At 43.7% G+C, this 16,993-nt stretch overlaps 1 protein-coding gene across 1 annotated transcript; it reads left to right on the top strand.

Annotated features, from left to right (window-relative positions):
* Positions 1-2,323: 2,323 nt before the first annotated feature.
* Positions 2,324-16,601, top strand: nid1a (nidogen 1a). The gene is made up of 20 exons (XM_068741202.1): positions 2,324-2,527; positions 4,371-4,673; positions 4,751-4,977; positions 5,060-5,355; positions 5,450-5,590; positions 6,372-6,623; positions 6,887-7,087; positions 7,229-7,462; positions 7,634-7,771; positions 8,253-8,381; positions 9,706-9,849; positions 10,747-10,866; positions 11,276-11,503; positions 11,594-11,766; positions 12,984-13,110; positions 13,204-13,375; positions 14,107-14,264; positions 14,350-14,473; positions 15,237-15,349; positions 16,031-16,601. The coding sequence occupies exons 1-20, from the start codon at positions 2,324-2,326 to the stop codon at positions 16,159-16,161; spliced, it is 3,615 nt and encodes a 1,204-aa protein (XP_068597303.1). The 3' UTR covers positions 16,162-16,601.
* The last annotated feature ends 392 nt before the right edge of the window (positions 16,602-16,993 follow it).

Here is a 16,993-nt window from a genome sequence, read left to right as displayed (position 1 = left end):
CAGTGAAACTTAATCGACCTAACGACCAAAACAAGAAATATTGTTCATAAGGTGCAGAGAGATGGTTGATGAGATTGTCATATACTACACAATATTTTTATTTTTTGTCTTACCCTTCTTATTTCTGTAGCATTGCAAAAAGTGTTTATTCATTTACATACCTGTACACACCGCGAGTATTAGGTAAAAGTCAGCTTTATTGTCTGTTCAACTATATTAAAATCACGTCGTCTTTATTAAGCAAATAATAATAATGATATTAAATCTGCCTCTTAGTACAACAAAGGCTGAGTGTCTCTGTCTATTTAAATGTATTGAATATTTCCAGTGTCATTCAACAGATGTACAGGTAAATATAAGCACTGTTATTTAGGTTTTAATTACGCACACCATAGCCTCCCCACACCTCCTCGTGAGTGCTCCACCAAAGAACAATTGTTCAATTTAGAAGACATTGCCAGCAAAAAAAAAGATAAAGAATGGTATTAAATCTGCTTGACAGACTTTGATAACTAGTGCAACAATTTTGTATGTAATGACTCAAGCAATGAAATGAAGACGATTAGTTTTATTGGGAACGACTATTCAGCATCGATAAGTATACCGGTTGTTCATTTTGACTGACGTGTCATAAGCAAACGATAATGTATGAAAGCAACTGATGCATGTCCAAAAGTGTTTGAAATTTGTTCAGAGGAAGGAGAAAGTGCTTCTATGATGTGCACAAATGACTAAATGTTGTGGAGGTTGAGCTAATAGTTATGAGAATGTTCATTCTGATCTGAGAAGAAGTGCCAAAGCGACTGAGAAAAACTGTAATACCTGGATACACAAATTTAAAAATGTATATTATTCTCTCAAAGCGTTTGGAAAATGACCACAAGGGGGTATCAGTCAACGCCACAAGGGCTCCAAACGGAGCAACATTATTTTAATAAAAAAAAATAGATTCACTAATAGGGAAAATCAAAAGAATAAATAACAAACTCACATGTGAAGATCTGTTTCTAAAAACTTTAAATCCATTTGAAGTATCCACATTATATATGTCTCGATAGATAGATAGATAGATAGATAGATAGATAGATAGATAGATAGATAGATAGATAGATAGATAGATAGATAGATGATAGATAGATCGATAGACCGATAGATAGACAGATAGAGAATGAATGGTTTTGAAAACACAGAACTTGGATCTTCCTGAAAAAGAAGAAGATCTGGAGTATGATTTTATTTTTATTTTTTTGAAAATAATATACCGGTATCTTAACAACTTTTTGACAAACTATACCTGTTGGGTCAGTTTTAACTAAATAAAAGGTCCTTTCTAAATCACGAGGAATCATGTGGACCACAGAGCTGGCTGGATGACTGACCATCTGATTGTGGGGCAGCTCCCATTTGAACCATATTACCCAGCATGCCCCTCATTATCCCAGCTGGAGCTGCATCTGATAGCCACAAAGCTACGCCTGAAATCGTTAGCGGACGGTACAGTGCCCTCTGATGTGGTCCTTTACGTAACCTTCCAATCAAACCGGCCATGGGGCTGTGTTGCTGGTAACTGGCCCATGCTCTGATGGGCCCTTCGGCACATAGCGCCCCCTGTGTTATAGCAATGTTTCATCCAAACAGAGGTGACTGTTTTTGACAATACCTGAGCAGTAATTTGGGTTTCAATCAAGGGGCATGATGACAATACCCTGACCTCAGTTCCTCTGGAAGCTCACCCTGGACATCTGTGGTGTATTTTTCTTTTTTTTTTTTACTACTATTTTGCATCAATTGAGTAATTTAATATTAGTTTTATTTGTATTGTTAAATTTCGATGATTTGTGTACTCAGGACTTTCAATGGAAACAAGACTGAAGGGCTTTTTTTGAAACGCTCCTCTTAGACAGGATGTTTGACAGTACTTGTACTGTAATACATGCTACTGTGTGACTGTACTTGTACTCTAACATTCTACCTAATAAATATATTCATCATCATCACTTCTGTCCTCCTCAGCCAACCCTTCAAACTCCTGGTTTTCAAATCACTCTGCTCTGTCAGTAATATGTTTCAGGAACAGCATCACAAGAACTATAGGCAACCACACACCCACGCACGCACACACACACACCCACGCACACACACACGCACACACACACACACACACACACACACACATCTCCCTCTCCTGTGTCTGTGGTCTCTCAACTCCGCCCCGCGTCTCCCAAACTCTGACTGAACTGTCTTTGGAGTCTGTGCGTCACTCTCCGTTAACCTGGACCCGGACAAACCCGCAGACTGATCAGCTGCCCCTGAAACACGAACAATGGGTCGGCGGCGGCAAATGTGGACCGCCTGTGCCATTCTCCTCGGATTGGTGGCATCGGCGCAGAGCATAACGCTGGGAGAGATTTTCGCTTTCGGTCCGAGCGCAAGAGACCAGCTCCTGGACGCGGGGAATGACCAGACGCACCGACTCGAGCTGGACAAGTCGCTGCTGTTTTATGATGGCACGTTCGCCAGCATCTTTGTAAGTTAAAAAGGCAAAACTTGGTACACTGTCGTAGCCAATAGAAAACACTTTTGGTCAGGGCGGACAGTCCACTGAGCTTGCGTAATTGCGCGCCGCAATTCTGCGTGGAAACGGGTCAGAAGTTGGTGTTGAAACCCTTAAAGTTAAACAAATGCCTTGAGATAGAACACTTATCTATGGAGGTGTCTGAGTTTCTCTGTTGCTCTGGGGAAACGAGTTTGATATTGATTAACGCACCACATGGCGCGCTGTATCGTGGAACGTGCGTCATTATAGGCTTCCCGTAAGGTCATCATTTTACTGTTGACACAAAGACAAGAGGACATGTGCGCCCTACTTTTGCAATTATTCCTGAACTGATGAGTCGCCCACATATCTGACGCAACAAGAGAGGCTTATCTGAACCAATTCGTGCAAACATATTCAGTAACAACCTAAAGTGGTGGCTTTGGACGTTCTCCTGTTACAGTTCAAGTTGTTAAATGTGCGCTTTTTGCTGTTTGTAGTCGACATATGGCGATCTGGACTCACTCGGAACAAGGCAACGCTTGGCTGAGGGCTGCGCCATTGTGCCAGACGCACAAACAGGCCTTTATTCCCACTGATTTTTTTTTTTTCCCCACAAAGAGAAGCATTGCATCTCGGGTTAAATTATGTGCACAATATACATACTACATTGTTAGATTATTGCTGGAACGTTATTAATTTTTACTTAATGTTATCAATCAATAACTTTTTGAAGATTATTTTAAATTGAAATGTCAGAATCACAAAGGGTTATTGATTTTTTTTGTCTCCACTGGAAATAGTTTTTTTTAAATATACAGTATACACTTGCGTAATACAACATGAGTAAATAAACAATTGTTTAGATTAAAAAAAAGTAAAGTTCCCGTGAAATGGGGGAAGGGGGGGTAATTTGTCAGATATGTAATTGGTCCTTGACATGATAAAGTTGACTTATGAGACAATTACTTGTCCAAACTCATCCAATGTGCAGATCTATCTGAGATGTTCAGAGGGTTAGGGTTATGGTTGAATTCCCAGTCATAACGATGAGCCATCGCTCACCACAAACATTTTTGTCTACTCAGGCTCATTTATGATTTCTACCCAAACCTGTCTGTTCTTTTTCAACCTGAGGCGGTTGTGGGAAACACCTTTATTTAATTATTAGGTTTTTATCACCTTCTCCCGAGTTTGATTCACACTCCACACAGGCCCAGAATGTTGAGGTCGTCCCTGACCTTTAAGATCTAGCTGTGCTCTATATCTGCAAGGTTACAATCACTGATCATTTTCCCAGCTCTGTCCTCGATTTTTGGCAGGAAGCTTCTGTAATGAAGATTAGTTTGCAATCTTCATGCTCTCTGGGGCTGCCTGTCAGGGGCAGAGACAGGAAACAGTGCGGCCCGGGCCAGAAATAATGCTCTTGATTTCCTCTGGTCAGGAAGTGACAAAGCCCCATGTGTAGAGTGTTTATGTGTGTGTGTGTGTGTGTGAATGTTTTTGACATGAGTCCAGCTTCTTTTTTTCTTTTTTTTACAAGCCCTCCATGTGTTCACATTAAATCTTGAGGGAGTAAACTATATGTTAAATGGCATTTGTTCATTCGTTTCATGTCTGTTGGCACTTTAGCAGGACGTGGCAGCCAATATGGATCGTTAGTCTAATGAGTACGGAGTAAAGATCAAAGTAGGTCAGAATGGACTCAGTTTGCTGCTGAGAGACACTTTTTCATGTGTTGTCATCCCAGTTATTACAAAGAGAGCAACACAGTGCTGCAGTCACCTGGTTTCTTTGCTCTCCCCATAACGTTAACCCGAGCTTTTAATTCCAGATCAACACCAATGGGTTTGTTGCCACCGAAGAGCCAACGCCTGAGTCAAAATATCTGGGCAACATGCCCCCAACATTTGGCATGATTGCAGCTCTGCAAGGAGACCTGGACACAAGCGATGGCGTGGGTAAAGTTTATTTCCGTCAAGACTCCAGTCCAGATGTTCTGCGTCTGGCAACCGAGTACATCAACAGGGCTTTCCCAGAGGATAAGGAAGTGAGCCCTTTGCATGCTGCGATAATCACCTGGGTGGATGTCGCCACCCATGAGCCTCAAAGCAGAGGAGATGGCATCGGCAAGAAGGTGAGCATCGCCAGATTGTCGAGTGATGTGTGGTTGCAGCTGATCACTTACATTGTTTTCAATGTTTCATTGCTCAGCGAAGCACTTTCCAGCTGGTGATTGCATCCATGGAGACCGCCACATATGCTATTGTCCTATACCCACGGGATGGGATACAGTTTTCCTCCACACCTGTAGGAGACGGCAGTGTGGTCATGCATGCTGGCTTTAGTAAAGGGTTGGTCCGGGGCTTCCTGTTCTCCAGTCAGGGACCATACTACCGCAGCACGACTGATGACGAAGCATCCGTCAGAGCTTTAGCAGAGTAAGTCCCCCGAAGGCCCGCCTAACTTGTTTGGATTACACTTCAAGAGCAGTGCCTGCGAACGTGTCTTCTCTCCTTATAGGGAAACCAACGCTGGCCAGCGGGGTGTATGGGTCTATGAGATTGGAACATCTCCGTATTTTTCCAACGTGGCTCCGGGTGAGGTCACCGAAGTGCCCACGGAGGCTACGCCACAGGAGGAGCCTGAGGACCATGTGGATGGAAGAGGGCCCGTGTATACTGATGGACAGCAAGTGGAGTATCCTCCTTATGAGTCAGAGGGGGAGGAGATCCAGCTGAATCCAGTCCAGTACCAGCCACATCAGCCGGGAAACCCAGAAGTGGTGGTGGTGGATGACACAGATATAAATGTAGACGGTGAGCCCACAGCAGAAGAGTCAAACTGAGCATGTAACATCTCACTTATAACTGTTTTTGTCATATTCATACTGTGCTTTTTACATGGTTTCAGTGTTCTCATACAACTTTGGGGCGTGTGCAAACAACAGAAATAAGTGCTCCCAGTTTGCCGACTGCAGGGACTACTCGAGTGGATACTGCTGTCACTGCAGACCTGGCTTCTACGGCAATGGGATACAGTGTGTGGCAGAGGGTAATGGCACACGTCGCCTTTAAATAAGGATTCAAGCGTTATTTTTACTGCGTCAGCGAAATGGAGACGAAAGATGTTGAAAATTCAATTCAATGAAGGGGTTATCATGGCCATCCCAGACAGTTTCCTGTTACATTCTATGAGACCCAGGTACACATGATGAGTTTTGAGACCAAGGCATACCGTTCATAGCATTCCATTCGCAATGTTGTTTCTCTCTGAGCCGAGTAATGCAGCAAGGTCAGTGTTTTTCCACTTGAGTTTATTTCAATTTATTTTTTTTATGTGCAGAAGCATAACTTTCTTATAAAAAAAGAAAAAGAAAAAAGTAATAGCTTGATTAGCTAATTAACATTGGTTATAATAGTTTTAGCAGTTTATCCTTTTATGCTAGCTTTATTCTAAAAACAAACCCCCTTATAAGTACACTTAAAGCAGTTCTTTAAAGCACTAATGGTATTGCAGAAGAAACATTTTATTGTCAGTGACAGTAACAAAACAATGAAACACTGGATGATAAGCTAAAATCTTGGCTTGCTATCAGAAACTAGCGATATGAACTTGTAAAATCCTCAATTTAACATGTTTTCTGTAGAGCAGATGTGGAGATGTTGGGGGAAATGTTTTAGCATTGTAATAAATGTATGCAGAATTGTTTCCACAGCTGTTCCCATTAGCTTCTCTACTCCTAAACGCTTTTGAATAAATCTCCTTTCGACTCAAATGGCCTTGGGTTGTGTTTTCTCATGCCCAACTTTGAACACTTGTCTTGTCTTTGCAGCAACGCCACAGAGGGTGAATGGTAAAATGCATGGAAAAGTCTACGTGGGAAACTCTCCTACTCCCGTGGAGTTCGACAGCAATGATCTCCACTCGTATGTCGTGGTAAACGACGGCCGTTCATACGTGGCCATCAGTGACATCGCTTACACCATTGGACCCTCAATGCAGCCCCTGACAGCCCTTATTGGTGTTGTTGGGTGGGCATTTGCTCTGGAGCAGCCTGGCTTCAAGAATGGATTCAGTATTGTTGGTGAGGGAAACATTCCATAACATGATCTGATAAAGTGACGCAAGTTTTCCCCCTATGGTTAGAAAATCATGGGCATGAAGATTCAGGAAGGTTAAATGTCTGCATTTAGATTTTAATACTGCTTAAAGCCATGCAGCTGCAGTTTTACTGTGTCCAGCTGGATTCCTCTCACATTACCTCAGCTGAGACAGGAGGCAGGAAGCCAACGTTCATCCAGGGCCAGGGTCTTAAACTTAACCTCTTCTTCTCTGTCCTCTCTTTAGGGGGGGAGTTTACACGACAGGCCGAGTTGACCTTCCTGCCTGGGAATGAGAAGCTGACCATCAGGCAGCAGTTCAAAGGCATTGACGAACACGACCACCTGGTGATGAGCACCACCCTGGAAGGCCGGGTCCCTGAGGTGCCTGGTGGCTCCACCGTCCAGATTGATCCATACTCTGAGATCTACCAGTACAGCAATAACTGTAAGCTGCAGCTTGAGCAGAGAATGTCAACGGGTTGCAGTCTGTTTCTCTGTCTCTGTAACCGTAACTGAGCAGTCGGTAACTCAAGACTTGACAGACTGCGAGCGACTTCTTTCGTATCGTGTCTGTCACACCTTCCAGTGATCACCTCGTCCTCCACCCGGGACTACGTGGTGAAGCTTCCCGATGGCTCTACTGAAACCAGGACGTACCAGTGGCGTCAGACCATCACCTTCCAGAGCTGCCGGCATGGCGAATCTCTGCGAGACATGAAACCAACTCAGATGCTCAGTGTGGACCAAGTCTTCGTCATGTATGATGCTGATAATGAACTTATGCGATTCGCCATGAGCAACAAGATCGGGGACGTCAACGGTGAGCTCATCACCACGCTTTGACTTCTTGTGTTTGCCTGTGCTGTATTCCTTCCAGGATTGCACCCTATACATCCTAACTTTTGACAGTTTTTAGAAGCTTTTTTTTTGTCTGTTTTAAATGTGAAAAATTCCAGCAGTAATATTGTTTACATACACTGTAAACTCTCAGGAGGACAGTTGGAGGAGAACCCCTGTTTCACTGGCAGACATGGCTGCGACACAAACGCGGTGTGTCGACCTGAGCAGGGAACTCAGTTCACATGCGAGTGTACTTCTGGCTTCAACGGTGATGGGCGAACATGTTACGGTAAGCTTGGTACAATACAAAAACATTACCATCGTTTGCAGCTCCAAAGAAGGTGCAATAGTCTATGTATTCTCGCTGTGAAGTCTCTTGCGCTCTCATTGAATCAAACCGTTTCCACGTCTGTTTCAACTGATCATTTAATTAGCTCAGACTCTCTCTTCTCCTTCCTGGGGAACTGGGTAATCTAGCAAATTAGAAGAGGGAGTAAACAGAGTTTCCTAAACTCACATATCAAGTATGGTCCTCTTTCCCAGTACAGTCTTCATATACCCAACAATCTCTTACATTCAGGACAGGAAACGCTCAGAGGCACACAGACAAGAAACAGGAAGGAAGCATTTCAGACAGATGCTATCTCAAGATATTTGCAAATAGAATATCCAATCAAGCTCTCTAATCTCCTTAGAGCTGAAAGACACTGATTTCACAAATGTCAGACTTAACAGTGAAGTTGTTTGAAAATGGTCATTCTCTTTATCAGATATCGACGAGTGCAGGGAGAATCCTCTAATCTGTGGGTCCCATGCCATCTGCAACAACCAGCCTGGGACTTTCCGCTGTGAATGTGAAGATGGATACCAGTTCGCCAGTGACGGGCAGACCTGCACTGGTAAGTAGCGTCTGTGTATTACTTAGTACAGTTGGATATTTTCTGATAGTTAGAATGTAATTATTCAGACAAAAACATATAAAATGGATTCAAACCTGGATTAAAAGAGGTGACAAACCTAAAACACATGATTGTAATGATTTTCAACCTACTTGTGGAGTGATGCTATAATTTCATTGAATACTTAACACAAGGTAGGATAAGGTTACAAGCACATTTAGTACACATTAAACACACATATACTGGAATGATAATGCTGCACTGAGAATGTGCGGGGAATTTTTTCAAGATGATAAGGATCAAGGCCAGTCCTGGGAAGCTGGAGCCATGGGGGGTGGGGGAAGGGAAGCAGTCTCAGGACAGAATGACAGAACAGAGCTGGAGAAGCCAGACGAGCCATTTAGGGAGGGGTGTGTATGTGCGTCAGTTCAATAAGAGCTACAGAACACTGCGACCTGTTCTTGGGATAGATGTTATGCTTAAAGAGACAGATAAGGCCAGCTGCTTCACGCTTTCTCTGATGGGGGAAGGGCGGGGTGGGGGGGGGGGGGGGGGGATAGTAGCAGAAAACAATTTAACAAATTTGCAGAAAAAATATGAATTTGGCTAGATCCAATTAGGCAGTTGGTTCTCAGTCAATCCACATTTTGGGAGCCAAGGAGAGACTTCAGAGACGATCCGGTACACCAGTGCAACTCCCAGCCCAATTTTCAGATACCCCCTCACCAGTAAGCCAAATACCCAAATATCTATGTCCTCCACAGATAGGACCATGAGACAGCGAAGGTCTCATCTGGGCAGGTCAGCTCCCTTAGGTTGCCGTATGTTTGATCAACCGGACTAAGAGACCAACTAATCAATTCCATGGTTGTAGTCGTCGGGAACACAGCAGGCAGCGTGTCCAAGAAAGAAAAGTCAGCAGACAGATGGACGAGATGAGACAGACAGCAGCAGGCAGATGGGGGGGGGGCAGGAGCAGGAGATTATCGTACATAAGGCAAACTGTAACATTTGACTCAGGATACGTGGAATAAATCTAGTTTAATCCACACAAAAACAGGAGGCTAGTTATTCCCCCATTTCACATATTTGTGCTGTGATAAAATAACCAACTGCTGGATGGATCTTAGAGTAATTGAGTAGATGTGATATTGATTGGCATTCCTCTCATTAAGAAAGTGAAGAGTCATATTTTACACAGTGCGGAACTACACACTTATTACTATAATAAATGGACAAAAACCGCTGTGATAAATAAATCGGGATCTCAGTATAATCTTTCGGCACCAAACTTAATGAAGGGTATTTATCTGCTTATCTTCAGAGGTTAATCAACCCGTGAACGCCTGTGAAGAAGGCACTCATACCTGCGACATTCCCGAGCGCGCTCAGTGCAGCTACACCGGAGGCTCCTCCTACATCTGCTCCTGTCTGCCTGGGTTCATCGGAGATGGTCGAATCTGCCAAGGTAGTGCAAAGACACACTGAAATCCGTGCTGATCAATGAACAAGTCGATGAAACATTTGTTCTTTACATCCCTTTGTCTGAGATTTTAATCCTGTGATCTATTACTTTATGGGCTTCTGCTAATGCCCATTTATTTCAGAGCCTTTAAAAATGAAATGAACTTGTTCTTTTGACAGGTAGATGAGACAATAATGGATTTGCATCCTGAAAATGTAGAATTATTCCAGTGGCACACCTGGGGAGGGTCAGAGGGGAGCAAAGCATTGGAGTGAAATGCTATGTAGAGTATTAACAGTGCTCGGCAAAAGTCTGAGGCACGTTTCAATGAATGAATCTAATGAACAGTAAAAAAAAAAAAGTTTTTATATTGTTGAATTTCACTATAATTATTCCAGTGTGCCACTTCCATTTTGTAATATTACTTCCATCTGTGCCTATATTTTCATTCCCTCCTTCTGTTTTCACTTTGTACCTTAACTGAAGATGGCCAACTTGAAATCCAACATGAAAATGATGTGATTCTAGTAGCTTCTGGCAATGAAAATGTTATCAGAAAGTAATTTAAATTCAAATCCTTAAAGCTACTGTTGTGAGAACAGGAGGTGCGACCGCTTACGCATGTCTGCGGCGGCTGAACAGCGAAACATGGAAACCAGATGGACATTTCATGCGTGGCGATCCTCCATCTGTGTGCTTGTTTTTTTTTTTCCTCACATCTGCCATTCTTTCCATGTCTTTGCTTTTGTGTTCTGCGCTCTGAGCACAGTTTTGAGCACCGGCTGACCCAGATCGCAGTGTAGCTCCGTGACCATAAAAGGACGCCACAAATCGGACATGGTTATGGTTGCCGACTGTTTCTTCTCTGTCCTTACTCACCCTCTTCTTCTCTGCTTCAAGACACAGATGAATGCCAGGCAGGCAGGTGCCATCAGGACGCTGTGTGTTATAATACGCAGGGATCGTTTACCTGCCAGTGCAGGTCAGGTTACTATGGCGACGGCTTCTACTGCTCCCAAGGTAAGTTTTTTGGTATGCCATAGCCTATTAAACAGTACATTGTCATCAGTCATTGGGGTCTCAGTCTCCACTAACATTCACTCTGTGCTGAGTTTATTTTTAGAACATATCACTGCCGTTTAGACTATTTTGCTTGTTGTTTTCCTTGATTTAATTGCAGACTCAATAAAAAAAAAACCTAGCAAGCACATATTGATGCCAGCTGGAGCCTGTTTTTCATTTTCTACTGGTTAACAAAAGGAATCTGTCATGTCTTACAAGGGATGTGGGCGATTTGCGTTGCCGAGTGGAAGGCATTACACAAGAGAAGACAAAAATGAGCTTATGAATGTAACCGTTGTAAGTTTGTGACCTGTGCTCCGGGATCTCTCTGCATATTTTAAATCTTATCTTTCGTTGCTGTCTTCAGAGAGGAGAAAAACACAATGTCAGACCCACAGGGACAGCGTTCTGGATGCCGCAGCGCTTGGTCCACGGGGCCCCCGTCCTCCCGTTGGACAGTACGTCCCTTCGTGTGATGAGAATGGTGCTTATGAAGCCACGCAGTGCCACGGCAGCGCGGGACAGTGCTGGTGTGTGGACAGACATGGGCAGGAGATCCCCGGGACTCGCACTGGGCCTGGCAGCAGACCAATGTGTGAGTGAACAGTCTGCACTAACAGATCAGAAATGCACGGCCAGACGGTTTGAAGACGTGATGTGAGGTGGGTTCGTTTATTTCTGGTAGGTATTGACCACGGTGGCGTGATAACCCCTGTGGGGCCCACCCCTCGGCCAGATGTCCACCCCCTCCCTCCGGGGACACACCTTCTGTTTGCACAGAGTGGCAGGATAGAGCACGTCCCGCTGGAAGGTTACGAGATGAAGAAAGATGAGGCCAAGGCTGTCCTCCACCTTCCTGTAAGTCTCTTTAAATGCACTCACTTGGAGAGGAGAAGCTCTACAACCAGATGTGACCCCCTTTGCTCGCTTTGCTGCTTTGCTGTCGATTTTTGTTTTTGTTTGAACCACTTGCAGAGAGTTTTGAAATGATGCTGTTTAACAGATGTTGGGAAAGGATTATAAATGTGAAGACCAGTACATGAAATACACAAGTCTTTTCTTTCTGTGTAGTATTCACATACATCGTAGTAGAGAAATTAGAAAGTAGGCCGTGATTACCTTCTACCTTACATTATATTGCTTGAGTGTAATGATTTTTCACAAAACCTTCGAGACACAACAATCCAGTACTGAGGTGATGCATTTTGCTGTTTCAGGATAGGTATTTTCTTTTCTTTATTTCCAGTTATATGTTGCAGTTAGGCTCGTTTTGGGAGTGGGTTTTGTTTCTGCTGCACCCACCCAACCCAGCCCTGGAAACAAAAATGCTATTCAATATGTTTTCCTGGAATGTTCTGCACTCAACACTTAAGTCATAAATCATTTAACATTTTCATGGTCACGAGTTGAATTTAGGCTTATTCTGTGATTGGAGTTCGTGTCAGATTGTTCAATATTTGTACATAAAACATAACTTAAACATTTCACCCTTTGATGACTTGACCAGAGTGGATCCTGAAAACTGATGTTTTTTTCGGTGGATATAACTAATATTATTACAGGCTTTTTTTTTATTTCATAAACTGCAATACTTAGCGATTCTTAATAAACAAATGTTTGACTTTGCCGATCTTTCAGTTGCATTTCAACTACAATGTCAAGTCAGGATTATTTAGGCACCAAAAGCCACCCAGAGAAACAGTGTTTGGATTTGTCCTTCATGTAAACCAATCCCTCCGGAACACTCGCATTATAGCTCCTCAGTTTCCCCATCTGCTCCAAGCCTGCACTTCACTGGAGGCACATGGTGGCATTCACACTGATTGCTAACAACAGTCTGGCATCTTACGAGTTACGAGTTGCCTTGTTTTGCTGCACTGATTTCCAAACCAGCTGGTTTGAAGTCTGGCTGAGCTTCTGGTGCTCAGTGTGTGTCTCCCTTTTTGTGGATTTATGTCTGGACCGTTAATGTCAAAAGCACATCTGCTCCATGTTGTTGCCTCTGACTACTCGTTGGAATAAAGTGTGCTTCAAAGGTTGATGATTGTTTTGACCCCCCCCCCCCCCCCATGCAGGAGAAGGTGATCATTGGAGTAGCTTATGACTGTGTGGAGAAAATGATCTACTGGAGTGAGATCACGTCTCCCTCAATCAGCAAAGCCAGCATCCTGGGTGGGGAGCCCATCGCAGTCATCACATCAGGTAGCTTTACCTTCTCCCTTTATCCTTCACTCCATTGGTTCTGCATCACAAGACCGTCTTAAAATGAAGGAACTACAAACCCTCTGTAAACAGATTTGGGAAGCCCAGAGGGGATCGCCGTCGACCACTTGGGACGAACTATATTCTGGACAGACTCTGTGACGGATCGCATCGAGGTGGCATCTATGGATGGGTCTCAGCGACGAGTCATTATAGACTCTGAGCTTGTCAACCCCCGCGCCATTATTGCTGACCCTCCCAATGGGTGTGTGTTTTTCCTCATGAAACATTGCGCTTTACTAGCCTGTTGCTTTAAAACAGCCAAATTTGAGGAAACAATTTCTAATGCAAGTAAAATATGGTCCACCAGTTTATACAGTTAAAAGGGGTAGATGATCGTTTTTGGAAATGTGATTGTTTACTTGTTTGTGAGAGTAGCACACACACATGTCTGAGTGTTTAATATGCTCGACGGCTAATGTGCTAATATGCTAGCTTGAGTCAGCCAGGGAGAGTAAAACACCAACAAGTCGTTAAAGAAAGTATAGGAAGTAACTCCTAAAAACAACAAATTATTATTTTTTACACCTTTCTCTATGTACAGTACCAAATGAACAACATATAATAGAATATTATGAATCTAAAATAGTAATTACACAATTCAGTGGCGCATGCGGCTGGAGTCTGTGAGTTGATTTCTGCAGCTAAACTAAACTAAAATAAAATAATCTAAGCCAACCGCCGGCTGACTCTAGCACAGACATGAGCAAACTAAGGCCCGGGGGCCATATACGGCCCGTTAGGCTTTATAATACGGCCCGCTGAACTTGTCCAAATAATATAATTAAATAACATTTCATTATAAACCTCACATTTTACCTTTTTTTTACTTTGTAATGCTAGTTTGCCCACCCCTGCTCTAGCATTATGCCGGAGGATGTATAATAGAACATGACATTTATATGAGCGCTGACTCCATGCCTGTCTTCACCTCAGTAATCTCTACTGGTCCGATTGGAACCGTGACGCTCCGAAGATTGAGACCTCGTACATGGATGGAACCAACAGAAGGCTGCTGGTGAAAGACAACCTGGGCCTACCAAATGGGTTGACTTACGACGCTCAGAGCTCTCTCCTTTGCTGGGCAGATGCAGGTACTGCAGAGTTCAGACAGTTGACTCATCTATGAGGTCATGTCTGCCTTGTCCATCTCGCAATAATCGTAACTCTCGCCTGTAGGCACTCACAAAGTGGAATGTGTGCATCCTGCCGGCGGCAACCGTAAGAATGTTGTGGAGGGGATTCAGTACCCGTTTGGAATCACATCTTTTGGGAAGACTATGTACTACACAGACTGGAGGAGGTTTGACCTTTTGTTTCATTGTGAAGTCGGCTCTGTAGCCAATTAGCTGCATCTGAGATGAATGCTCTATATTTGTATATATAATATGTTCATGATTATAAACACTGGAACTGTCTTCTCTGACTTCTGCTGCAGCAGCACAAGCAAACACAAAGATGGAGTTTCTTGTAGTTCATTTTTATCTACTTCTAAAATAATACTTCCCTTTATAAGATGAATAATAATAATTAGTAGTATTAGTATATGGAAGGAATATCATGCAAGACATAATGGCAGGCTTTATCCACAGTGTGATTTAAGAACCCACATCAGTCAAGGTAGAGAAAGGAGAGGGTGGATCAGAGGTCAGAAAGCTCCCCACGCTTCAGGCGCGGACCCTTGATGTTCTTCCAGACTTAAACACTCCCACTCTGAAGACAGTGGAGCTTTCTTCCCACGTTTAATTCTTCACGTTACCCACTGCGAGATGGAGGGGGGGGGGGGTTGGGCCGCCTGTTTGTGTATACGTGCGAGTGTCTGTGCGGGTTGAGGAAGCAACTTTAAAAAGTGGCAGCTGCTTGTAATTTCTCTGCCTCGGTGTCTGTGAGTGACCTGCCAGGGCTACAGCCTCGCAGGAGAAGGTTGAGAGGTGCTGGTGGGGGGGGAGAGAAACTATGCCAAACAAAAAACCAGACTTTATACAAAACAGAGGGAGGGAGGGATGCGTACATTTCTCAACACAGGACGGTCCTGGATTGCTTAACTCTGACTGGATTCACAACAGGGATGCGGTCGTTTCCGTGGACCGAGACGCCGGCAAGGAGTCAAACGAGTTCCAACCTCAGAAACGGACCAAGCTTTATGGGATCGCCACAGCCTATGCCCAGTGCCCTTCAGGTAAACATACCAGTTGTGACTGCACATATGTTCCCTATAATCCCTCTTAAAATTTGCTTTTGATGTCTTCATTTTTTTTCAGAATTTATCACTTTTTTTTTTTTTTTTTTTTTAAGTAATTTGTGAGAGTTCACATCTGGAGACACCACCACCTGTTTTTTTTCCTGATTGCTCGAAATAGATTGACCCTTGCACATTTTGGGGGTTGAGGGTTGGGGGGGGGGGATCCTTTGAGTCCGGCTTGTTATTCTTTAGTCTTCAGGAAGAAGCAGCCCAGTTTTATGATCTCCATGCCATCTGTGTATGAAAGAAATCTGAGTGCAGATAAGGGGAAAGTTAAAAATGTCCGGTTCACTCATAGACTTAAAGCGACAGCAGGAATTCTGCAGCTATACTATTCATTATTCAGAATAAATAACTGACATTACTGTGCAACACCCGGCCCAATCCTCCCTTTTAGATAAGGCTACAAGCATTATGCAAGCCAGGGAATGTGGAGCCAAGGGGAGAGGGGCCTCCAACATCTGGACTTTGCTGTGTCTCGTGCACACACAGTACATGTGTTTTTTGAACAAACACTGTAGAGACTGCTTCCTGCAGCTCCCAGCTATGACTTTATATGATTTATAGAAAGAGCCTGCAAAGAGCTAATACGATTTTATTTTTTTCTGTCTTCACCAGGACAAAACTACTGCGCTGTGAACAACGGGGGCTGTACTCACCTATGTTTAGCGACCCCTGTCGGCCGCTCCTGCAAATGTTCCGACAACGCAGTGGGTGTGGGCTGTGTGGAGAGAGACAGCGGGTACTGAAGGAAGATGCCTGTGCTCTGAGAGTTGACACATCTGGAGCGTTTTCAGCGTTACTGAGAGCGCCACTGAAGACCTGAGACGAAATTACTGTGTCCTTCATTGCTCAGCTATGCTTATCTACATTTTTACATTTCCCACTGCCTTTAGAAAAACCGCAACTGCCTTTTGACAATTGTAAATATAAACACTATTATTTTTGTATGTTTCCTGAGTGCACATAAACTGGGAATCAAGCTCAAGGGATACATAATTTAATGTGAAATTCCTACCAGCTGTGCATGACGTCATCTCATGTCAGCTGTGTTACACTGTGGCATGTTCGGATTAGTTTGTTGCACGGAAGAATCGCTGTGGGGGTATTACTAGTGCCTGTGCGAGCTGGTTGTATGAGTTTTATACATGCTGGGCAGCAAACGAATAAAAATGTTTTGTTTTTTTTACATTTTGGTTTTCTGTGTTTACAGTTTTAGAATGATAATAGCGACATCGTGTGGTAGGCTGGTGCTACTTAAAAATCCTTATCCTATCCATCGATCCATTTTCTTTCTCATCTGCAGCCGGTCGCGAGTGTTGCTGGAGCCAATCCCAGCTGCCTATACCGGGCAAGAGGGCGGGGTACACCCCGGACGCGTCACCTACACTTATATAGATCAATACTAAGGCATACACACACACTACGGACAAGTTGGAGTCATTAGTTCCCTGAAATTGCATGTATTTTGGAGGTGGGAGGAAACGGGAGAACCCGGATGGGAATCGAACCCAGAACCGTCTCGCTGTGAGGCAATAACAGCTCTGACCACCTGCCGCCTCTTATCGATTCTATTCTATT

This window comes from Brachionichthys hirsutus, chromosome 7, assembly GCF_040956055.1.
Source record: "Brachionichthys hirsutus isolate HB-005 chromosome 7, CSIRO-AGI_Bhir_v1, whole genome shotgun sequence".
Taxonomy (NCBI): Eukaryota; Metazoa; Chordata; class Actinopteri; order Lophiiformes; family Brachionichthyidae; genus Brachionichthys; species Brachionichthys hirsutus.
This window is presented reverse-complemented; position numbering and strand designations above follow the sequence as displayed.